Source organism: Microchirus variegatus (genome assembly GCF_963457635.1).
Source record: "Microchirus variegatus genome assembly, chromosome: 1".
In the NCBI taxonomy this organism is placed as follows: Eukaryota; Metazoa; Chordata; class Actinopteri; order Pleuronectiformes; family Soleidae; genus Microchirus; species Microchirus variegatus.
In genome coordinates this window covers 7,544,933-7,569,782 of record NC_139802.1, presented here as the reverse complement: position 1 = coordinate 7,569,782, position 24,850 = coordinate 7,544,933, and the positions used below count along the sequence as shown (strand labels likewise).

Below are 24,850 nucleotides of genomic sequence, written 5' to 3'. Positions count from 1 at the left end.
GACAGATACTTTTGCATGATAGAGTATAATAGTATAGTATAATAATAATAATAATAATAATAGTAGAATAATAGTTCATGACCTAATTAAGTCGAGCCCCCTTAATAATTAGCATGAAATAGCACTAAAAACAAATATTATAATATATATATATATTTCTACTCTAAAGGTATTTAGAGTATTTTTTGGCAGAATCTAATTATTGATGAAGAAATACGTTTGCATCGCCCCAAGAAGTTAAAAATATTTTTCTAAAACTAAAATGTCCCCCTTTCTTGGACTGAACATTAAACACCAGTACTGTAAAGCCACAAAAATATTAACATTCCGTTGCCGAAGATGTCAGGTTCTTCATTGTCATCCCAATGGCTTTTGGATTAGTCAGTCCTTTTAATGTTTTAAAATATCATAATTTAATTTTAAATTGATGGTTTTCTTTCTGATAAAGCAGTAATTCGTTTATCAAACATATATTGGAAATCGATGGTTAACCTTCAAAATCATCTTAGGTAGTCAGATACGTTATGTTATATACATTTGCTCTTGCCACAAAATAATGTTGAATGGTTCGCGGTAGTTGGTCATCTCACCACCAGGGGGCGTCCACGTACTTCTCATGTTGGAGCCTCGCCGAAATTACTCACTTTCCCATGCTGCATTGCGACCCCCCTCCCATCTCGCGCCTTCCCTCTTGTCTCTCACCGAGCTGCTAGCCTACGGTGTGTGTTGTTGTTGAAGCAATGATGGCGGCAGCGGGATGCGGATCAGCAACCGCGGCTGCCGTAGGAGGCCAAGGTGGAACCGCTACGGCCAGAGGTCGTTTCCCCGGTCGGCCCTGGTCGTCACGCAGTCGTTTACGTTCCGAGAAGCGTTGGCAACTCGGGCGATCAGGCTTAGAAGCTGATGATGTGACTAACGGAGGGCCAAGGCCCACAAACCTGGTTCTGTCGTTAAACGAAGACCAGTCTCACTTACGCTTGCTCGGGATAGAGGCGAGCCATCAGGTCCTTGGCCAAGCTGGATACAGCTCTAGTGGGAGTGAAGAGGTGAGGTGCCAAACCGAGCCAGGAGTTAGTATCTTTATTTCATTTTCTCACATTTGGTGTGATTGTTGAATGTGTGTAAGAACGAGTGCTTGTCCACAGCAGTATGACTGATTGGTGCCATGGAGAAATGTCAACATCCTTTGGCTTGGCTAACATGAACATGAGCTGAACTACCTTTACATGCTAACTGCTGTTAGCCTACAGCAGCTTTCCATGACATTTAATGGGCAGTCGCAACACAGTGCCACTCCAACAAAGCAGCGGAGCACTTATACCGTACAGTATTACTGTTGCCTTAATGCACATATTGAGGATACACATACAATTAACTGTAAATACGAGTATTACGTGTTTGTTTAAAAGCCAGTTAGCGAGTGCGCCAAATTGTAAACATGGAGCGCAGTTGTTTCATTTATGGCCCGCTCCGTATCGGCCCAGGGTAGCAGCTAGCTAATAGTAGCGAACACAAAGAACGGGAAGGCTAGCTCCTACTGCAAAGTGGCTAAATGCTAACAACTCAATACGCTGTCTAGGTGCGGGCAAAGTTGTATGCTTGGGTAATTTAAATTATGCTGAAGAAACCACCGCCTGCCTACCCAACATATCAGAGATACAAACACTCGGAACAAATTATTAAAATTATTTTTAAGAAAATTTCCATTAAGTAGAAATGAGTTACAGTAAGCTAACCGCTAGCTAGTGTTGCCATACACGACAGGTTTAAATGGTGGTGCAGAAGTGTGTCTGAAACCAGCCGTTGTTACAGCAGAGAGAGCGTAGTATTTATGCACATGTAGTAGTTGACGTCTAATATCGGGTGACACCATTGGAGTTGTTGGAAAGCTACCAGGCCACATCTCCAAAAGTAAAGGTGTTATAAAGCCTGGATCGTGTGGTTATAGCACAGATAAACCGCAGCCTATCTACCCAAGTGAGTCAAGTTTTTGCACGAGGTCATAAATAATCTGGATTACATGCACCTGCAGTATAATGCAACTAAAGAAGCGTTTCTTTAAAACAATAAATGCATCTTTCAGTGCTTAGTATTGCAACTAAGATTTGATGAAAGTAAATGGTTGGTTTGCCTTTAGAACAACCCTTTTATGTAATCACTGACAATTTCTTGTCTTTTTTCTTTTAGTATTATGTCACAAGGCCAACAATATGCAAAGATTAATATTTCTTGTTTGGCTTCAAAAAGTCATCATTATATTGGACAAGAATCCATCCATTTCACTTATCACTGTAATGTTGTATTTGCTGTGGAGATGTTGATTGTCAAAGTGAATGCTTTTTATTTATCTTGTTTGTTGTTTAATGTTTTTGATAATCAGCCACCAGCAGAGTGATGTCAGGTTGCTTAAAGTGTTAATAGTCTGTATTTTATTTTTAAGGGGGATGACTTCAGAGGATTTGAAGCTGAGAGAAAAGGTCCCAAAGGGCCTGGATGGTCCCGACAAAACCCTTTTAAAGGTAAAGGCAACCACCTCATTGCGTTATTTATCAACAGCTTTAGTTTTCAATCAAATGAAGGTGCTTTGGATTTTGTAGTATTTAAAGTGTCTTTGTTTTGTAGGTGATGCTGGCAACACAAAATCTAAACGACAAAGTGAGAAGTTACTGCCTAGAATGCCAGCAGTGGAGGCAGCTATTACCCCACCTGATCTTGTAAAAGATGTAAAATCAATGGAGGAAGTTCACATCTTATCTCCCGATGCAGAGCCTGCAAAGGGTTGCAGGAAGGGTTCAAAAGGAAAAAACACTATGGATCGACGGTCCACTAAAAACAGAGCCTCATCAGCAGCACCAAGGATTACTATAAAGTTGGTGGCCAAAAAGAAAATGAGGACTGTAAAGGAACCCAGCAAAAAATCTGCACATAAGTTGTTGATCGAGGAAGTTCAGGATCATTCTAAAACCAAGGACATCCAGGGCAACCAGATTTCAAGTGCCCACGTTAAATTAAAAACAGAATCACATGAGGATAAACATGGCAGAGAAGATGAGGAAGAGGTGACAGCACCTTTACGGCGGCGTGGGAGATCTGCTTCAAAGACATCAGAGCCTGTCACCCAGACAAGCGCCAAAGTTGTGACTGATGACCAAAACTCACAAGAGGGTAAACCAGCTGATGAGACTGACACTGCCATGGAGAGTGGAACTGAGCCAAAAACTAATTCAAAGAAATTTAAGTGTATGGAACATGTAATGGAGCAAACATCTGAAGTTAATCTACGAGTAATTCGGAGGAGCCGTAGAGTTGGTAACCCACTCTCTAAAAGTGACTCTGATGGTGCAGCAGGACCAGAGAATCAGAGCAAAAATGCTGCTGTTCAGGTGGAGTCAAAATCAGAAGCCCCTGGAACAGTAGAGTCAAAATCATCCTTGAGAGGCAACAGACGAAGGCAAAGCAGGAGGCTAAATAAGGATGTAACAGTGCCAGAAAACCATGGTCCATCATCCACAGAGACCAACAATTTAACTGCACAGTTCACTGACAGTTTGTCTCTGAAAAATGAGGACACAAGGGTCCCAAGTTTAAAGCTAATACGGACCAGAAACCCGAAATACGATGCACAGACCAGTGGGAAGAATAAAGCTCGAAAGAAAAAGCGCAGAAAATTTATATGGACTTTAACATTGGTAAAGGAAGGGAGTCAGACCCGGGTTGCTGAAAACTGTGACCAAGTTGCAGAGGAGACTGTGACTGAAGTGCACCAGTCCACTTTATGTGATGCGAGTGTCACCAGGACTCCGAGCGATATGGATAAAACTTCAAAATTGGAAAACATAATCACACAAGAGAGTAAAAGCATGGACAGTCAGTGTTCCCATGAAAAACCTGACGTATCATTTGAGGAAAAGTCCAATTTACAAGCAGAAGTAGAAGAGGAACGTGAAACTGAAGATACATCTGCAGAATTAAATAAAACGGATAGCGAGAAAGTTGTCCCACCGCTTCAGATCAAAAAGGTGTCCTCTCCTGGTAAACATAAAAGCTCAAAGCCATCCTTTTTAATTCAGCAAGTTAGTCCTTTATCTGAAAAGACGGAGGACGTTGTCAAAGATTTTAGTGAGGCCAATAAGGATAAATCACCATGTCAAGATGCTGTGGTCACACCAACTAGGAGACTAAGGAGGAGGACATCAAGCATTGACTCACCACAAACCAAGTCTGTCAGCCAAAAGCCAATGACCACTCAGAAACGGAGGGTTAGAACATGTCCAAAAGATAAAGCTAAGCAGCAGGTGCACCTTGAAGATTCTTCTCAGGTTTCAACTGATGATTGCAATTCCCACGTTCTTCCTGAAAACTCTGGCCAGGGATTGTCTGAGGAACCCTCACAGGTGATGAATATAGATGCCACTGAAATTCCTGCTAAGGATTCCTCAAAGAGCACTGATCATCTACCCCAGCTACCAGTGGAAATCTCTCCACAGAAGGTGGAAGTGGAAAATGAGGTACAGACACAGATCAAAGAGGCCAAACCATTGCCTGTGCCTTCCAAGCCTAGAAGATTTAGAAATAATAAAATAGGAAAAAAGAGGTCTGCTCAAAAGAAGAAAAAGGTTGTTTCCCCTGAAATCACTATCAACACTGAGTTGGCTACAGTTGAAGATACGAATGCAGAGTCTGTACTAAAAGAAGATACTCAACCTTTAGAAGAAGAGGTAAAGCAGCCAGAAACAATAGAATGCACCCAGTCAGAGCAAAAACAAAACATTGTGTCAGCAGAAGAAGAGCAGATACAGCCACTGGTTAAAGAGGAAACAACCGTGCAGCTGATAGATAGTGAACCATCTTTGGTGTCAGAAAGTCAAGCAAGTCACCCAACAACGTCATGCTTACGAAGAAAGTCACTTAAAAAAGCAAAAAAGAGACGTAAAAATTTGATTGGGCAGCGTCAGAAACACAGGTACAGGAACAGAGAGGGAAAGTTTGCACCACTTACATTATCTGAATGTGAGAACATTTTTGAGGATGATACGGACATTTCCACTCCACTGGAAGATGCCACATCACCCCTGAGCGCCAAGCTCATCGGAGTACATAAAAAATACAAAAAGACACAGTTTTTGGACTCCAAAGGGCCAGAACCACAATCTAAAATAATATCTAAGCTGATAGAATTAGGTCTTGAAAAAGATAATTTTAAGCAGGAAGAAACAGACACATTAGTTGATGTGGGGCAGGCAGATGTTGTAGAAACCCCACCTGGTAAAACAAAGTTTATTAAAAACATCAAGCACTTCATTATGCCCGTTGTAAGCGCAAGATCATCCAGAGTGATAAAGACTCCGCAAAGGTTTATGGATGATGCTGGAATGTCTGTATTGCCTCGAAGAAACTCTCCAAAGAAGGGTGCACAACTGGGTTTGCAAATACGTCCCGGAAAGCGGCGAGATGAAGGGACATGCACAGCTATATCCCCCATCCTGCCAATGGATGATGAGGATATATTAAGTGAAGCTCAGCTGGATGTCGATCTGTTTTCAGCTCAGGACCTAGATGACAACATCGATGTAACCGAAAGCCTTTTTTCTGAGCCGAAAAGTGGTAAAAGTGAAAAGAGGGGGTCTGTTCTAAAGAACTCTAGTTACAAGTGGCATGTCCCAGAAGAGTCTAGCAAGGAAGCGTATACATTGGACAAAACTCTAGAAGAGGAATGCGAGGATCTGTTTTTATCTGCACCAGCAGACAAGCCCACAGAACAAACTACTGACCTGGATCCACTGAAAAAGAAAAGTTCCCCCAAGTTGAATAAACATACTGCTCACCTCAAGATTTTTCAAAGGCTCAAAAAAGTGCACACTTTACATCCAAAAAGCAAAAATACACCTGAGGTAGTGGATATTGATAGTAAACCTCCTCAGCTCCCTGTTGATTTAGCTGAAGGACTCGACGATGAGGCCATGAGCATCAGCCTTCGACAACGGAATACAAACCCTGAAAAGCAGAAGTCCAAGCTCAAGATTGAAGACCTCAATTCTCCTGGAGTTGTAAGAAAAGTGTGTGTAAGGACGATGAACTTCAAGGCCCTTGCATATCAGCACAGTAAAGTGGAGGATTTAGCGCGGAAAGATGATGCCCGACTTAACCCAGGTAAGCAGTAATGATTACAAGCATTACCAAGATTTCAGACCAAGCAAACCTTTATTTTTATATATTTTTATACCTTTATACATCCTTGTAGACCGAACCACCTAATGCCTAACTGGCATTGTCTTTTATTTACAGGTGTGCTGCAGTCACAACAGATCTCAGGGTCTATGGAGAAGGGGCCTTCACAGAGAGCTCGTCTTACTGGAGCAAATAAGAGAATGTTCAATCTCCTCAGGAAGGCAAAGGTCCAGCTCATAAAAATTGACCAACAGAAACAACTGAAGTCATCTGGGGTAAGGTTATGATGCATGCAAGTACATTTGTAGTTATTGTAGGCTAACTATTCATTGTTGCGCATGTTTTGTGTAACATTTCCTGTTGTAGAGAATGAAAATCTCACATAAAAAAAGCTGGCTCTTACAAGGTGATTTTCTAGTTTTTCTTAAGCTTGTGTTGATGCCTTGTTATTGTCCATCAACTCTGTAGCTGCTATCTGGCCCAAGTGGTGTCAGGGCTCGTGACGTTACTTCTAAGAGGCATAAGAGGAAGCAGAGGGTGCAGCCTGAAGCTGATGTTGTCATCAAGACAGAGCCACCCCAGGGACAAGTAAGTATTCAGATTAATGGAACGCAATCTATAAGTTTTGTGCACATCTTTGGTTTTTACCAGTCATTTTTTTCTCCATTTTTTTTAAAGTTCTGTTTTATTCTCATTGTAAAAGGACACTCTTTTTATGGTCTACAGTTGGAAGAGAGATTTATTTTCTTTAAATTCAAGTTTTTTATGTCCACATTGAAAAGGCCCTTAAAGGTTGATGAAAACTCCACCGAAGACCTGATAAGCTTGTGTCTCGTAAAGCGCGAGTGTGTACTTTGTTTCTGAAGCAATTTATGTTATATTTAATTACATCCTCTTTGCATTTGGATAGCCATAAAGTTGGGCAGTTATGTTGTTACCGACATCTACATCATGCCCTAATCCCACTGCAAGAAATCACTGAACATTATCTTACGGAATTGCACAGGTGGGCTGGTCAGTTAGCGACAGTAATGCCAGCAAATCAATTCAATTTGTGCAAATGAAACGACTGTAGTTGTAAAGTAAGAAATATTATATTTTTTATTTGATGTACTTTATGTGTTGATGATTGTCAGGACTGGGACCTGAAGGATTTTATCAAGTGAGATAAAAGCAATTTACACAGTGTACCTTTAACATAAATTGTTCTGATCGATTTTCGTTTGTCTCTCTTACTAGCCCCAGGTCATCTCCCCATTATGCCAGGAGTTTCGGAGAGCAGGAGGTCCCCGAATCAAGCATGTGTGTCGTGCTGCATCTGTAGTGCTGGGACAGCCTCGAGCAATGGTACCAGATGACATTCCCAGACTGAGCGCGTTGCCTCTGCATGAAAGAAGTGGCATTTCCCCATCTGCTGTCACTAAAGGTAGATGTGACCTGATTGACAAACTGGTGTGGACTGTCTGTCTTGAAATTTGATTTCTTCTGACTTGAAACGATGGCATCATTAGTGTTACACCCAGCCTTGGCATATCCTGGAGAGATAAAAGCTGTCATACCAGAAAAGCTCCCAATTTATGTTAGGCCCGCCCTAGGGGATGCCAGAGCACAACATAAAAGATGAAATTGTGTGACAAAAGTGAATAATGTATTACAATTTACAGAGTGAATACAGGCTAAAATAACAAACAAAACTCTCATTGTCCCAACAAACAGTAAACAAAGACATGCGCTAATCCCTACCTCCCTTACCAGGTAAACAACAGTAAACCGTGACCAAATACCGTGACGAGAACACTTCCAAAATGATATATAACTATTTATAATATTTACACAGATCTCTGCCACAATTCAAATTGTTTGTCTGACACACACTAGCGCCTCCACAATCCCCCCCTCGACTCTCTTTCAGGACGGCTTTATCTCTCCTGGCACCTCCCATCACTGCTCTCCTGTCACTGCATCTGGCACGTCAGTGCCTGGGGAGAACAGAGATTAGACAAGAGACGGGAGAGCTCACTCCTGTCCCAAATGGAAAACCACAATTTTGTACATAATAACGGCTTGATCGTAACAGTAGCAGTTGTTGATGTAGTTTCAGCTTCTGTAATATTTACAGAAAACTTGGGCAACTATGGGTTTTGGTTTGGTTGGATTTTGAAAGTTTTAATTACTTTTAAAACCAGACTAATTTCATTATTCCTTTAAGCAGAGAGATGAGTTCAACTGGAATAATACATTTTTGTTGCATGCGAGTAATATGAGTCACTCCCTCACTCCTATTCATGCTCACCCTTTTGGCTGAATGTGTAGTTTAGTTCACTCATTTGAAAAACTAACTCAGAAACTTCAGAAATCTATGCATGAATATTTTTTTTATAACAACTGACTTCTGTGATCACATGTAATTTTAGTTCCAAACCAGAATAATGTAAATAAATCTAAAGCTGAGAATATCTAATTTTTTTAATTAAAAACCAAAAAATTAACCTGCCAAAAACAAAATTATAGCAGATGTTGACTTCCTGTCCTTATTGTATGTTTGTTGTTACAGATGTTGGGTCTCCATCAGAATCAGACAGTCCTGGATTGTCAGATCCAAAGGTCATCAAATCCAAGAAACCGTCAAATTTTCTGAAAAAGAAAGGACTTGGACCATTTGGTTACCGCTCTCGGAGGTGTGGAGTATGCAAAGGCTGTAACCACGAGGACGACTGTGGCAAATGCATAAACTGCCTCGACAAACCTAAGTTTGGTGGTCCCAATACGAAACGGCAGTGTTGTGTGTAAGTTGGCTTTTGTGACATTAGTTGTTGTAGCAAAATATAGCAGCATTCAGAAATAATAAACAACTCTATTAAATTTTTTTCCCACAAGCTATAAGAGATGTGATCAGATTGAAGAGAGGAAAGCCAGAAGACTAAGTGGAAGAACAGTCCCCAAAGGTAATTATTTACTTAATGGTGGGAGCTTCATGTTCCTATTAAACACCCCAACATGCAGTGAGGCAGCTCCATATCTCTTCCTTCTTAAGGCTCCTCCAAGCGGCGACGGTCATCTTTTAGCGGAGGTCATTCAAGTAATGAAGAAGGAAACGAGTGCACCGCAGACTCGCCTTCTGGTCTTCAGGCTGACGACAGCAGTCCATCAGTAAGGAAACAGCCAAAGCGTGTTGTGAAACCCCGCGTCTACTTTGACCTTGTGGACTACGACTCGGATGTAGATGACAAAGCTCTCTCAACTTCTGCATCACCAGCCAGGAGAAGAGGTACTGGACATCGTTTCAGTCAAGGTAAATTCAAGCTCACAATCCAGCACAGGTGGTAACTTTATTTGTGATCTGTTTTTTCCCTCTAGACCGAATATAAGTAGCTGCTCAAATGTGTTGTGACATGTTACGACTGCACAGTATACCGAAAATGTATCATTGTAATATCAACATGCAAAAATAAACATATTGCAAGGGTTATACATGTTATGCACAGTTTAGTGCAAGTCATAACATTGTTGCAACATTCACCTTTTGTTATCTTGTATGTTTTCCTGATATCCTGCAGCTCCATTACATATGTTGACATAATCTGCAGACTTAACCTGTCCCTCCTGTCTTTCAAAGACTTTGTGTCACTAGATGGATTCCTTGGGGACATTTCAGATGACGAGGTCAGGCATCGAAAGTCCAGTTCACACCGTGTGCAACCTGTGCGACGAAAGCCAGAGAAGGTGCGAAATTCTGAGTTTGATAGTTGGATTATTCTTTGACCGTTATTTTGAATTGCTCTAATGCTTAAATAGTGTCTGCTGAAGTCTTTCAATTTACCAAAGGGTGTTGATAGTTTCCACTAAGTGACATATTGCTGCAATTTCATAAAAAAAACCTGCAAATTTTCCCTCAAGAACATGCTAAATGCAGTTTTGCTTCTTTATTACCAGATTATGGCATGATGGAGCTAAAAAACACCTCCCTGTTTTCCCATAATTCAAGCCAAATGTTTTTGTATTATAATGTCCATCACTGCCCACATTTTGTATTTAACCTATGGTTGTCTGTCAGGTTCAGACGTCTCAGGGTCCGTTGGAAGAGACTCCTCCCAGTGTGCTGGCAGCTTTGGCCCATGGCTTTGAAGAAAGAGAGGTTGAATCTTCCAAACCTTCCTACAAAATCAGGGTTGATTTCAAGGTAGGTCACCTTTTTTCGCAGTGTATTTCAATGTTTAATGCAAACACGTTTTTTATATTCTCATGTGTATGTTCAGTGGTCACGACAATTGTCCTTTTTGAAACTGATGTGGTTTAGGATTTGTTTTTTTTTTACATTTTAATGAAACAAAGAAATTGCATTAATGTCACATAAATGAAAACGTCATGAAAACGAACACCGATCTGAATGACATTCAACATATAACATCCATCTCTTTCAGAACTAAATTTGTTTTTATTTGCTTTTGTTCCGATTATGTGCACCCATGTAAACACAGCTTATGTCTCATTTTCAGGAGGACTGTGCTTTGGAGAATGTCTGGAACATGGGTGGTTTAAGTATACTGACTTCTGCGCCACCCATTCCACCTTACGTTTGCTTCCTTTGTGCCAGTAAAGGGCAGCATGAGGTAATCATACTATGCCATAACCACCTTACATTTGTAGACTACTAAGAAAAGCATGTTTTGTTCAACTTCATTGTACATGATATCATGCAGGGAAAATAATAACTTAACTATAGACTCATTCTATTTCATTGTCTTTGAAATATACTGTTTAACTTACAGGCCCTTTTGTTCATGTGAATTAACAGATGCTGTTTTGCCAAGTATGTTGTGAGCCCTTCCACCAGTTTTGCCTTGATGCCGCAGAGCGCCCCTCAGAGGAGAACAAAGAAAACTGGTGCTGTCGCCGCTGCAAATTCTGTCACGTGTGTGGCAGGAGAAACAAGCACTCAAAGGTAGAAACTTTTCATTCGGTTTATTTTTAAATGTTTTTTTTGTAAATATTGGTGTAGTACATGTAATAAGCCTTTTTATACTGTCTACTTCAGCCTTTATTGGAGTGTGAACGGTGCCAGAACTGTTATCATGCTTCCTGTCTTGGACCCAACTATCCTAAACAAAACAAGAAGAGGAAAGCTTGGGTATGTTCACTTTTCTTTATAACAAAAACACGGTTGTGTATGTTTTAGGCACAAACACACTGATCCCTGGTCTAATATGATGTTTTTTGTTTAGGTTTGTATGACATGCATCAGGTGTAAAAGTTGTGGCGTCACACCAGGAAGGAGTTGGGACACTGACTGGAACCACGACAAAGGCATCTGTCCAGACTGTTCAAAACTCTATGACCAGGGTGAGTATTTAACCTTGGTAGTACATTTGTTAATCGCTGTGAGATGTGTCGTCTCCTCTTTAATGCATCTCTGTCCTTCTTTTATAAGGTAACTACTGTCCGATCTGCTTCAAGTGCTACGAGGACAACGACTACGACAGTCAGATGATGCAATGTGGGACCTGTAACCACTGGGTACATGCCAAGTGTGAGGATCTAACAGGTAAGTTTTTTTTACGCTCCATCCTTTTTAATGAGGAAAAATACTATCTAACTGGAATGCATACATTGTCAATATTACATACTCACTCATAAGTTGAATTTTTGAATAACAAAATGCATTTCTCTTTTTTCTCTCTCTTGTAAAATAATTTCAGATGAGCTTTATGAGATCCTGTCCAGCCTTCCAGAGAGTGTGGTGTATTCCTGTCGGCCGTGCAGTGTCACTCAGCCCAGTGCCTGGAGAGAACTGCTCTACATTGAGCTCAGGGCCGGGGTGGAGAAGGTGCTAGCTTGCTTGCTTTCCTCCACCCTCACCCAGCACCTTGTTACATGCTCACAGGTTAGAGACTTTCTTTCAAAGGTACCATGTGAAATGTGGGGCAGTTTATGTTGGAGTGTTTACATTTGTTTTACTTGTAATGTACGCTAAAATAAATGGTGTCAAATGTGCTTTAATCTTTGCTGCAGTGTGAAAAGACGGTTGACCCAGACAGTGGACTAGAAGGACATCCAGCCTGTGACCTCCGAGCTGTTGGCAAGAAATTTGATAAGGGCCTTTACACTTGTCTGGTGAGTACATAACGCCTTGTGCCGTTACTGAACACGTGTGTACTGCCATTTTTGGTTGGATATTTTTGGTGAGTTTTAAATTGTATGCACATGACCAAGTAACATATCAGTTATACACACTTTAATATAATTGTTATTTAACAATTATAACAATGAAACACATTTTGTGTAATGGCAGTGCTTTGATTCACACAGCTTCTCACACATGGAATATATCGACAGTGGACTCATCTGTTCTGTTGGTGTCATTGACGTGACATTTGTGTGTAGTAGCATACAACACTGATAAGTGAGATCCGATAAGATACATTAAGGATGCATTTTAATGCCGGGTGTTAACAGTTACACTTGAGGCTGTACACCTTTGATCAGAGCGCCCATAACGTTAACTGTCCTATGTCTGAACAGGGTGTAAGATGTGAATCTAACGGATACTTTATTTGTTTTCAGAAAACGTTCCATGAAGATGTTGTTCAGGTAGTGCGAAAGAGGCTTGAGCAAGAAGAGGACCTTCCAGAGGAGCAGAGACCCACTGCCCTGGCACGCTCTTACTACCTAAAGGTGGCGTATGACAATAAGCTTTTGAGGATGTGGCTGCTCTTAAATTATGAATCATTATATTTTTTTACATTCTGTGAACCCACCTTTTCTCATTTGCTAATGGGAGTTTGGGGGGAAAAAGTAGAAGTGAATTTAAAATGATCAGTCATAATTGACAGATGTGATTCTTCATTTTAGCTCCTCGAGGAAGTTTTTAATTGGTTCAACAGCCAAGACCCAAAAGTGTGGAACCCTTGTACCAAAGACTTGCCTATGTGAGTAATGGTTTTCATTTGTTTTGTATTATTTGCATGCACAGCACCTTCAAGAAACATCCAGAACATGCACTATAAAGAGCAAATAAAATGTAACAGTTTTTTTTAGCAATCCTGTTAATGGCATAGAAAAGAAAAAAATATAGTCTGACATCATCACTTGGTAAACCACATACCATCTTGTGAAAGTTATACGCACTATATTTTTTTATGGCATAAAGCGTTAAACCTCAAACCAAATATCATTCTGTTTAAAGCGGAATGCTGTCCCAGGCTATCCATCCTCCGACAACAGAGCATATTTATGCTCAGTGGCAGGAGAGGGAGGAGCTTTCGTCAAGAGCTCCACTCCGCGTCCTGCAGGAGGACAATGAAGAGAGCTTGGATGTAAAGGAAGAAGAAGCTGTTTCTCCAATGTCTGGGGAGCCAACATGCCGTAACCACTTCAAAACCAGCAGGGCCGTCAGACTCAAATTCAAAGGTAATGCTGTCAGTTATAGTGGAAGTGGATATGTTTACATCCTTATACAGTATCTTGGGGCTTCAATGTTATGTTTGCACATTTATTAGGGAAAAGGGGTCGACTCTCAAAAGCTGATCTCGATACAGGATGGTCTAAAGATGACGAGAGACAGTGCTCTTTGTGCCAAAAGTATGGAGACCTCAAATCCAGTGTAAGTAAAATGAATAATAGATCATAGCACAATGAAAGTCAAGTGCTAGTAAATAACGGACATCGATATTTGCATCGCAGCACAGTGGGCTTAATATTTTATTTTTCGTTCTACAGGAAGCGGGCAGGTTGCTGTTCTTGGGCCAGAATGAGTGGGCACATGTAAATTGCTGTCTCTGGTCAGCTGAGGTGTTTGAAGAGGACAATGGCTCTCTGTTACATGTACACAGTGCTGTCACCAGGGGGCGCTTGATGGTTGGTTCATAGTTTATCATTAAATATGATGTAGCTGTTCATTCAACATGGTTTTTTCACTGACAATATTACTACAATATCAATATAAGTTAAGAGTTTTTAAAGTAGAGCAATCTGTTGAAAAAACTGAACATGTAACCTTTTTTTAGCGATGTGAACGCTGCAACCAGACGGGTGCCACAGTTGGCTGCTGCCTGACATCTTGTCAAAGCAATTATCACTTCATGTGTGCCCGGTCCCGTCACTGTGTTTTCCAAGATGATAAAAAGGTCTATTGCCACAAACACAAACATCTCATCAGTGGAAAGGTAATTTCTTTTCCACAACTTCTCTCTTCACTAATTGTTGCTGTAATGTCATCTTTTGAATTGGATTCTTAACATTTTCATAAATTCTTGTTTTTTATTGAACAGATGGTAACTGGTCAAGAATTTGAGGTGAACCGCAGGGTGTATGTGGATTTTGAAGGAATCAGCCTCCGCAGAAAGTTCCTGACAGGACTGGAACCAGAAGTGATCAACGTCATGATTGGTAAGATCTTTCTCTTAGTTTGTTGCCTCTTTCATTGCTTTTGCCATTTACCAACCATAAATATTGAACTTCCACATTGTCACTACACAGGTTCCTTACAAATAGACAAACTAGGTATGCTGACAGAACTCTCAGCTAACAAAGGAAAACTATGTCCCGTCGGGTTTAAGTAAGTATTTTATTGTTTCACATTTCATTGTGCATTTTTGTGAAACATTAAACAAAAACACTTTAAAATATTTGCAATTCTTTCCTAAGGTGTTCGCGCTGGTACTGGAGTACAGTTAATCCATTGCGCCGGTGCAAGTATACATGTACAATCCGAGAGGTCCAACCCATTGTACCTGAGAAGCCTGCTGAGGAGATGCCGAACCAAGGAGACAATCGCACCATTGCTCACAGCCCTTATCCACTGCCTGGTGTGTTTTCATACTGAAAAGCCAAAATACACCTGTCATTTAATGTAATTTGATAGATAAAGCTAATTTTTGAGGATGTTTCTCATAAATCTTTAGAATCTGAAGTCCAAAAGACGAAGGAATCCAAACCATCAGCAGATGACGGCTTTGTCCAGGGACCACTGACCAAGTCAGAGCACAGTGCAAGGCCAAAGATTCCCTGCTATCCCCAAACCAGGAGACCAGCTGGTGGACTGTCCCGACCTCTGCCATCTCCAGGTGAAATATAAATCAATTTGTGTTTTAGAACAATATTCTATTTTAAGGGCATGTCAGTCAATTCACACAGAAGCATGATAGTCTAAAGTTGTTATTTATTTCGGTTTCCTTCTCAGGACTAGCCGTGTCAAAACCCCACCACATATTAACCATAAGTGATCTGGAGGAGACTCGAAGGGTTCGTCACCACAGCCCACATTCACACACAACAGGCCCCCGCAGTCACATGTCTCCCCCTCCTCTGGGCTCTCTGGCTGGACCAGTCACCCTTCGTACCGGAAAATCTTCTCTTCCCACTTCCCCGCTGTTTCCACTTGCTACTGACAACTTGATAAGTTCTCCTTCCTCCCGCCCAGTTGGAGGTCGAAGTGCTTCTGTCCGATGCCCTGGAAATTCGATGACTCACTGTAACTCAGCTTTCTTTCCTCAGTCTCCCTGGCAGGACAGCACAGGAAACTTTCCTTCTCCAAGTCTTTCTTTCTCCTCATCCATACATTTACCCAGAACTCGATTATCATTCGATCTCAGCCAGTCGGACTCGGTTGAGGTGCCACACAACTTCTTAGCTTCACCAGAGCCTGAAGATGTGTCACCAGCAAATGGTACTTCACCACAAGGAGACTTGGATCAACACAAGGATGAAGAGGAATTTTCCTACAGTTCATTTCACAAGGATCCTAACATGAGCATGGGCCAAGAGATGAGGACGGAACTGGAGATTGAAGAAACACTCCTCAATGAAGGTGTAGCAATGAACTGTGGGGGGCAGATAGTCGTGGAAGGTGACGATCAGGAGGAATTCTGGGAAGGAGCCCAAGATGTACGCAAGAAGAAGAAAAAGACCCTTGTTGCCAGCCTGCCACGGTCTGCGGCCTCAGCAAGGGACAACTTAGAAAACACCTCCTCCTCTGATGATGATATGGAGCACTATTTTGACTTCTCACGGACAATAGTCAGTCGCCCTGGATCAAAAGATCTCACCAAGTCTCCCCCCTCCCCTTCCTCTCGACCTATGGCTCAGCTTGATGGTGTTGATGACGGCACAGAGAGTGATGCAAGCGTCGTGACTGGAAATGATGCTCAGAAAGTTGATGGCCCTACACAAGCTCGGATTCAAGGCAGAAAGCTTAATAATAAAAGTGACACTGGATTGGAAACTCCAAACTGCACAGCAGCTGTCCAGAGCCTGGTCCCTGAAGCATCATCCATTGAGCACACAGATTCTTTATCGATTGCCAGCAAAGATCCAACTGATAGCTCGAATCAAGATCCTCCTCGATCATATGACGCTAGTCAGTCAAGTTCTCCACAAATCTCTGCATGCACTCCGTTAAAAGAGCCAAGTTCTGACACTCCGCAGACCATGCTTCCTACTCCAGCTCATGATGCTAATTTACTCACTAAGGTGCCTGAAATCGCATATTCCAAAGGTTTATTCCAGGGTTCCAGTTTAGGGTTTACCCCTGAAACACCTCTTGTGAGAGGTAGTGCAAGTCCACATTTAACTGAGATGGTTCCATTGCTAGATGGCAAGCCACTTGAGACACAACAGCCTGGACCTTGTAAGCCCCCAAACTCGGAGCCCAACAGCAGCCCCTTTCTATCATCAGCAAATGGGTCAAATGTGTTAATTAACCATTTAACAACAAATACAACGGATCCGTCACTAGCAGATGTTGATAGTAGTCAGGGTGTCGTGCTGGATCTTCTCCAGCCCCCTTTAATGTCTACAGATGCGCAACCCCCCTCTCAAGGTCTTGGGGACTCATTGCAGATGTATTCCTGCTTACCTGGTTTCAGTCAATCTCCTCTAACTAGTATAACACTTCAGCCAATAACATGCTCACAAGAGTCAACAACCATTTCATCTCTGTCCAATAAACTCACCACTCTGACCCCAGTTGTAGACGTGCCACAAACGCTGATAAACGTTGCCCCTCAAAATGATCCAATGTTGTCGGCCACACCAGGCACTCTCACCCCAGCAGGAACATGCGGTGCTGTCTCTGTTCCCATCTACTCCACACAAACACAAGCACTGGGCTCTGCAACTGTCACTATTGTCTCATCGACCACATCGGTACCATCTCTATCCGGGCTGCTAACACAGTGTACCACTGTTCCAGCAGCCGTCCAAACCACCTCCACCCCTGTGCTCTTAAATGGTTACGGCTCCACATCTATGCAGAAGGATGCTGCGTCTGGTCACACAATCTCCATCAACTTCTCCACCTCTAGACCGGCTGTAGAAACTCAGCAGTTGGTGGCACCCCAGGCTTTACCTGGTCATGCCATTCTTACTGTGAAAGAGGTTGGCGGTCCGAATGTGGATCAAACGCCGCACGTCCTGCTGGTGAACCGCCTCGGGCAGATCTTTGTTAAGAATCCAGAAAGCAACGCTTTCCAGCTGCCCACTCCGAACTCCCCCTCCTATAACTGTGTCACTCAGATAGCAAGTCTTTTGCAAAGCAATGCACTGTCAGCCACACTAGCAGCAGCCGGTACTATGACTGCTCCACCCCCTAGGGTCAACATAGCAGCAGCAGTACCTCCGTCGGTGACACCTGCAGTCCAGAATTCAACTGCAATCACGCAGTTGCTTACTCACAGCAGCAATGGAGCAGTGGTGCCCGTTAACGTAAAGAAGCCGAAGAAGAATGCAAAAGCATTAAAAGATGAGACTGTCCCAGAACCGAAGAAAACAAAGAAGAAGAAGGAGCCCGGTGCATCGAAAAAAACCAAGTCATCAAAGGCTGCAGGACAGCCTGCTCCGTCAACTGATAAACCTTCCATGACTCCTGCTGAAAGTGCCCAGGCAATTATTAACCAAGCAATGGCGAGTAACTACACTCCCAAGTGGAGTGGGCTTCACACACTAAGCCCTTCCTCACTGGTTTTGCCACCTGGCCTATTAATTGAACCAGAGGCTCCAGAGTCTCCCCGCCCTCCATCACCTTTACCACCCCCACCACCACCTGCTGCTGCACCTCGTCCCCGCACACACGTCCGTATGAAACGAGTGTCCTCGCTTTCTGATCGTATTGTCACAAAGAAATCTAAAGTTGATTTCCTGCAACCAGAGCCCATCATTGAAGATGAAGTGCGGCAGAAAACCGCTTTTCAAAGCCTCGCTAGCAGGGCTTCAGGAGTCCGGATCAAGACACCGACAGTGAAAGGAGTGCTGAACCTAGACGAGCTAAAGGAGGAGCCTTTAAGTGATTCTGATAGCACAGGGTGAGATGTTCTTTTCTTTTCATTTCCTTTTTAATTTCGATTTGTTCGTAATTTCAGTTTTCCATTACGTATGATGTCAAATTTTATTCTAAAACAAAAAACGGTGATTACTCAAAATTGTTTATGTGTTTGAAAATCTGTTATTGAAATACCTTTCTCAGGTCTGAGCCTTGGGATTACATGTCTCGTGGTGAACAAGGAAAACAACAGGCTTGGGAACCAGTCGGACACAGCAATCTGACTGACTGGAAGAGATATTCTGGTAAGCTTAAGTTACAAATGTTAAATGTTAAAGATGTGTGTGAATGTGAGTTTAGCAGTGTCTGCCATGTGCTACTGTGCTGTTGAAATGAACCGAAAATGTGGCCACAACAGGTAGAAGTTGAGCCATTTGACCTCTTCTCCACCATGACGAGGACAAAGACAATAGTCAGAGACTGATTGTATAAATTGTGTTCTGTTAGGTGCTACCTCAGATGAGGAACCATCACCGTCTGAGGCTGAGGAATGTCCAGTTAACAGAGAACAGTCACATTTACGATTCGAAATAACCAGTGACGATGGCTTCAGTGTTGAGGGTGACAGTATCGAAGGTAAGACAAATATTTCCCTTAAGGTCCCAAAGTAAAAAATTATGATATGCTGTATCTGTAGTTACTTATGTTTATTTTAGCCGCTCACCTTCATTTATCTGCAATTCTCCTTTCAGTGGCCTGGAAAGCGGTGATAGACGGCGTTCAGGAGGCACGAGCAATTGCAAGGCTGAGGCCTCTCACGTTTCAGAGGATCACAGGTGCCCGGATGTTTGGTCTGGTTCATGATGCAGTGGTGTACTTGTTGGAGCAACTTCAAGGAGCTCACCATTGTCAGCGCCACGCCTTCCGTTACTTTAAACAGTTTAGCCAAGAGGACGACCTGCCGGTGAATCCCACTGGCTGTGCTCGCTCTGAGCTCTATGCGAGGTATGTTTACCTGTCACGTATGCTTTGAGTCAGGAAATTCATGAGGATCCTGATCAAGGAATTGTGGTTCGCTGACACATTAAACAGTGATTGGAACAATTATTTTACTTTTTTGTGTTTTTCTGACCTGATTTGTTTCTGTCTCCTCTCAACAGGAAGTCCACATTTGATATATTCAACTTCCTGGCTTCTCAGCATAGGCAGCTTCCTGACATTGGGCCTTATGATGATGAGGAGGATGAGGTTCTTTTGAAGTCGACGAGGTCAGATTCCATATTTATTTTTAATTTATATCGTTTTTCATGTGTTGGCACCTGAAGTTTTACCCTTTAATAATAATGACTTTATTAACAAAGCACTTTGCATACATTAAAAGATATAGCACAAAGTGCTTTACAAGTTTAAAGACAGCCCTTCCCGCACCACCCAGACCCCCACCACAGCACATACGCACACACAAATGCAGGCACATGAACACACGCGCACACTAATGCGTACATACACACATAAACAAGATCTATTTTGAAATGTTAAAACAAAATACTCTGCCAAATATTAAGGAAGATGTATATTTTTTTTTTATTTCTACTCTTTCTTTTAGACGGGCTACGAGTTTGGAGTTGCCTATGGCAATGCGCTTCAGACATCTGGAAAGAACTTCCAAGGAAGCTGTAGGCGTCTACAGGTAAGAACAACACTTGCACAATAATGATAATTCAATAAATTCTTCAATAATTTGTTCATTTTTGGTGGAAATGATATGTACTTGTCTCTTGCCACTAGGTTGAAATGAAAATGTTGCAATACTGATTATAAATGTTTAAAAATATATAGTATGCATATAATAAAAAATAAAAATATATATAGTCAGTTCTTTTGTTTTATAAACCAACGCATTGTAGTGCATACTTTTAAATCTAAACCAATGTTACATTCAAGCCATTATCAAATGAGTCCACACAATGCAGATTAAGCCTGTCCGAACTTAAGACAGACCGAAGTAACAGCAATATAACGCTAGTAAAGTGAGACAACTGTGAGATGATTGAAAACACAGCAGCACACAAGTAGTATTACATTGTTTGTTCATGAAGAATCAGGTAGAAAATTAAAATTCCTCCAAAAAAAATTAGGGCAATCTGACGGTCAGCGAGATATGCCTGTCACAGACAGACAGACACACACATGCAACTTGCTTTATAGATAGATATCTCGTGAAACTTTGGCAAATTCTGCAGGCTCCACCACACAGTTGTCTGATATCAGGTGTCTTGTTTTAGGTCTGCCATCCATGGCCGTGGTCTTTTCTGCAAGAGGAACATCGAAGCAGGGGAGATGGTTATTGAATATGCAGGCATCGTCATCCGCGCAGTGCTCACTGACAAAAGGGAGAAATACTATGATGGCAAGGTTGGTCTGGTTTCTCTTTATCAGTCTCATTCTAATATACAGTACTGTGTAAAAGTTTCAGGCACCAGCTCTGTTGTTTTTTCTGTCTGTCAAATTCTGTGATCATTGGAATTTGGAATGAAGTGATGCGACTGAAAGCTGGTCTTGTATATTAGCGAGGTTTAGCTCATGCAACATGTGTTTGCTCAAGCATGTCTTGAATAAACCTATGTATACTTATGTATTTCTTTAAATATAATAGAAGGGCAAACACAGGATTTACTAGTAACATTATTTAAGGTTCCACTCCATTATTAACATATTGTTCAAGTGTAAGGGTAGATCACAACTACTTTTTAGTATCCTTTTTTTTTTTTTTTTATAACAACAAAAAACTTCATACATATTTTCTGGAATATTTTCTAGAAATAATTATCCTCTATTGTCGTATTGCAATTGCTAAAACAACAAATCTAATGGTGGCCTAAGACTTCTGTACAGTACTGTAGGTCAAGTAGCCACAGTAACTGATGTTTATATGTGAGAAAATGCAGCGGATGTAATCGGTGGGTTTCATTTTTCTTTTTTACCTTTACAGGGTATTGGCTGTTACATGTTCCGCATCGATGACTTTGATGTGGTGGATGCAACCATGCATGGCAACGCAGCAAGATTCATCAACCACTCCTGTGAACCTAACTGCTACTCACGAGTGATCAACGTGGAAGGCCGGAAGCATATCGTCATCTTTGCTCTTAGGAAGATCTACAGGGGCGAAGAGCTCACCTATGACTACAAGTTCCCCATCGAAGACGCCAGCAACAAACTGAACTGCAACTGTGGAGCTCGGCGATGTCGGCGTTACCTGAATTGAGAGATTCCCTGGATGAAAGGAGGAGGATCCTGTCTGCAAGTAAGACGGCACTGGACTGGGGCTGGGTGATCAGTTGGGGCAGTCGACATGTGAATTAGCCACTGTGAGACCAGACAATAATGTTGGGCTCCTTTAGAAGTAATGTTTGACCATTTTATGGATTGGACAAGAAGAGGGGAACCTTTGCATAAAAGTTATGCAAAGGTTCTTCAGATTTTACTGTGTTCTTTTGTCACAGCAGCAGCAGCAGTAAATACTGTGAAGGAAGAACAACAGGACATTTACACCAGATATTTAAAAGAAAACGTGGACGGCTCCTGAATCTATATGGACAAAACCACCGGAATTTCTTTGATACACGTCAAGCCTTATCTGTTTGAATCATTGCTGAAAACATATAGTTAGCATTTGAGGATTCTATATGTTTTACTCATTTCTTGGGGGGAGGAGTGTCTGTCCATATTACACTTGTTATTTATGGTTGCTCCATCCTCCAGTGATGGGAACAATATAGCCCCACTTGTGCGTTTCTCAAGCCATACATTCACCTTTCACCTTTACTTGTGTATTTTATCTAACATTTAATACTTCTCATGTTGTTAATAATATTTCTCTCCTTTTTTTTTTTTTGACTGATTTTTTCGTGAACAACAAACAACCATGGTGCTAAGCTTTGAACGGTCTTTAACGTCAATTAGTTAGACTGTATGTCCTGTGAATCAGGAATTCTTAAGCTGTTTATCCACTCCTGCTGAGATCATGTCTCTGGAAATGTATGCACAACAGTACTCTTACCATCTTCGCACTATAGTGTCTGCTCTGTTTCACTCGTCTACTGTGGACTTCCAGTATAGATTATTGCGTATTCGCTCAGAGGTGTCATATTTTTTTAATGATGGAAGCAGGAAACCTTTTTTTGTGTCCGTTGATGTACAGTGTATGTAGCAAACACTACCCAAACCAAAACTGAAGAGTTGAGGTGAACTTGCTGGCCTACAGCTGCGAAATAATCATAAACAGATAGAAATTCTCCGTCATCTGAATCTAGCTAGAGTTTATTTCCTAATAAGGGAGGGCACTGGTGTAAAGCATCACCACTGAGTGTGGATTCAGCTCCTGCATAAGGTTTGTTGAGAACAGGGTGAACAGACTTTGTTGCAAAAAAAACAAAAGAAAGCTGAGAAAATACACACAGCACCTTTAAAACGATGCTTATCCTTGTTATTGGTTGATATTCAGTAAAATCACACTGTTAAAATTGTATATTTATTCATGTTCTGATTTATATTTTTAATGGTTAAAGGTTGTGCTTTGTATAAATGGTGGCGGTCTAGTGTATTAGGAGATCTTCCCCTTTGTATCGTTTATTTTATTGTTTACAAATGATGTCCTTTCTTTCACTAATTTACTTGAATTTTTTTCTTTCGGGCAGTTGTGTCACACATTTAAGCCTTTACGACAAATTGTTCTAAAGCAGGTATTTTTAAAGAATCATTTTTATTTTTTTAATTTTTGGTTTTATTTTGCTTTTTTTGTTAGAATCATTCACAGGAGTAAATTGAGCACTGTTGGCCTTCGTTAGCCCATAATCGTTATGTTTCTTTCCCACCCCTCTGCAAACCCTGTTGGAGCACATTTCCATACTGTTTTGTTATTGTCTTTATCCCGTTTCCTTCTTGCATGTCCAATCACTGGGATGGAGCTCAGATTAACATGTCGATCACCTTGCTGACAACAAAGGCAGCAGTCACTCCCAACTCCTTGCAAGGATTCTACCTCAGCTGTTGAGACAGATGTTTGGGAATACTGATGCAAAAAGAGAGGATGATAATTTAAGCATAGATTGGTTTTAATGTCCTACAGAATGTGTGCAACTCTGTGTGTGTGTTTGTGTGCGTGCGTGGGTGTGGGTGTGTGTGTGTGCGCGTCTGAAGTGAAGGATGCAAAGCACTAGTCAAAACCTTAAGTTATCACAACCATCTCTCCCAGAGTCTGTTAAGAAAGCTGTATGTTATATATACAAACATATATAAATAAATATATATATATATATATATATAAAATATATATATAGTAGGGTTATTTTAAAATAAGTGTAAAAGACATAAAACTGAGAAGATGTGTGATCTTTAAAATCGATGTCTTTGTTACCATGTACAAATAAACCCTGAGTTTGTAAATATTTGTATACATATTTCTAAACCTGTTTAATTTTTCTATGCACTTTTTTATTTATGATGTTATTTGCCTAATAAAGATGTTAAGATGTTCAAACACAGTCCATTTCAATTATATATATGTAAGAAAAAAAGATGACGTATGGACAACTACTGCTGTTGAGCAGCAAACCATCACCTCTTGAAGTAATTCAAGTAACAGCCAATGTATTAAAAAAAAGAAATGCTGACGTTGTGGAAACGATCAAGGGATCGTTGATCACATCTCCAGTCCATAAAACAGTCAAATTATAATAATGGATTTTTAAAATACAAGTATGGTGTAAATCTGTCTGAAATTCACAGTATAGGTGCAAATGTCAGCACAGTATGAAGGTATTCAAATCCAAAAAATGAAAGAACAAAAGTCAGAGATTGTGATTCAAGTGTCAAATTTAAAGCCATCTGGGTCCTGCGTTTCTCCTGATTGTCTCTCATCAGATCCTGGTTAACTGAAATCACATAGTTTTTTTTCTTGGATATACTTGTTCATGTGTTTTCATCACAAACTTCCCTAAAATAAATGGAAGAATAATCAATCAAACAAACAATAACAATAGGCTCCTCACACAAATTCGTGCCAGGAGCCGTTTCGGCCCCAGCCATTGGTGCTCGGGCGTAAACAAAAAATTAAATAAGTGAGTGGTTTTCACTTTGCAGAGCATGTATATCTGCCCTCTTAAAACATAAATGGCACTAGATCAAATTATCATTCATGGCTTCATTTCTTGGCTAAGCCTAAAACACTTTACAACCGGTTATCAGATTTATTATTGTTGCTGATTGGTGAGAACATGAAGCATAATGTTTTTGTTTTATTTTATCTCCTGCACATTTTCCTCTTGAATAAATAATATTCAAGTCCAGTTTATTTCGAAATTAAAAACAGCACACGTAACTACGTTTTTACTAGTGATTTCAAATGAAAAACGGTCTGTTTTTCAT

The 24,850-nt window shown here is 41.1% G+C and overlaps 1 protein-coding gene across 1 annotated transcript; it reads left to right on the top strand.

Moving 5' to 3' along the window:
• Positions 1 to 740: 740 nt before the first annotated feature.
• kmt2bb (lysine (K)-specific methyltransferase 2Bb) lies at positions 741 to 23,808 on the top strand (the record flags this gene model as incomplete). Its single annotated transcript, XM_083892625.1, has 36 exons — positions 741 to 1,070; positions 2,441 to 2,519; positions 2,623 to 6,150; positions 6,286 to 6,443; positions 6,637 to 6,756; positions 7,408 to 7,594; positions 8,723 to 8,954; positions 9,046 to 9,113; positions 9,203 to 9,460; positions 9,785 to 9,891; positions 10,223 to 10,348; positions 10,665 to 10,778; positions 10,964 to 11,110; positions 11,204 to 11,296; positions 11,391 to 11,508; positions 11,597 to 11,710; positions 11,865 to 12,049; positions 12,178 to 12,279; positions 12,730 to 12,840; positions 13,018 to 13,094; positions 13,352 to 13,575; positions 13,665 to 13,768; positions 13,885 to 14,022; positions 14,172 to 14,330; positions 14,436 to 14,553; positions 14,644 to 14,722; positions 14,812 to 14,972; positions 15,069 to 15,230; positions 15,347 to 18,464; positions 18,626 to 18,726; positions 18,929 to 19,057; positions 19,174 to 19,426; positions 19,582 to 19,689; positions 20,028 to 20,111; positions 20,707 to 20,836; positions 21,414 to 23,808. 36 exons carry the CDS (start codon positions 741 to 743, stop codon positions 21,687 to 21,689), a joined length of 11,598 nt encoding a protein of 3,865 aa, XP_083748751.1. The 3' UTR covers positions 21,690 to 23,808.
• Positions 23,809 to 24,850: the final 1,042 nt, after the last annotated feature.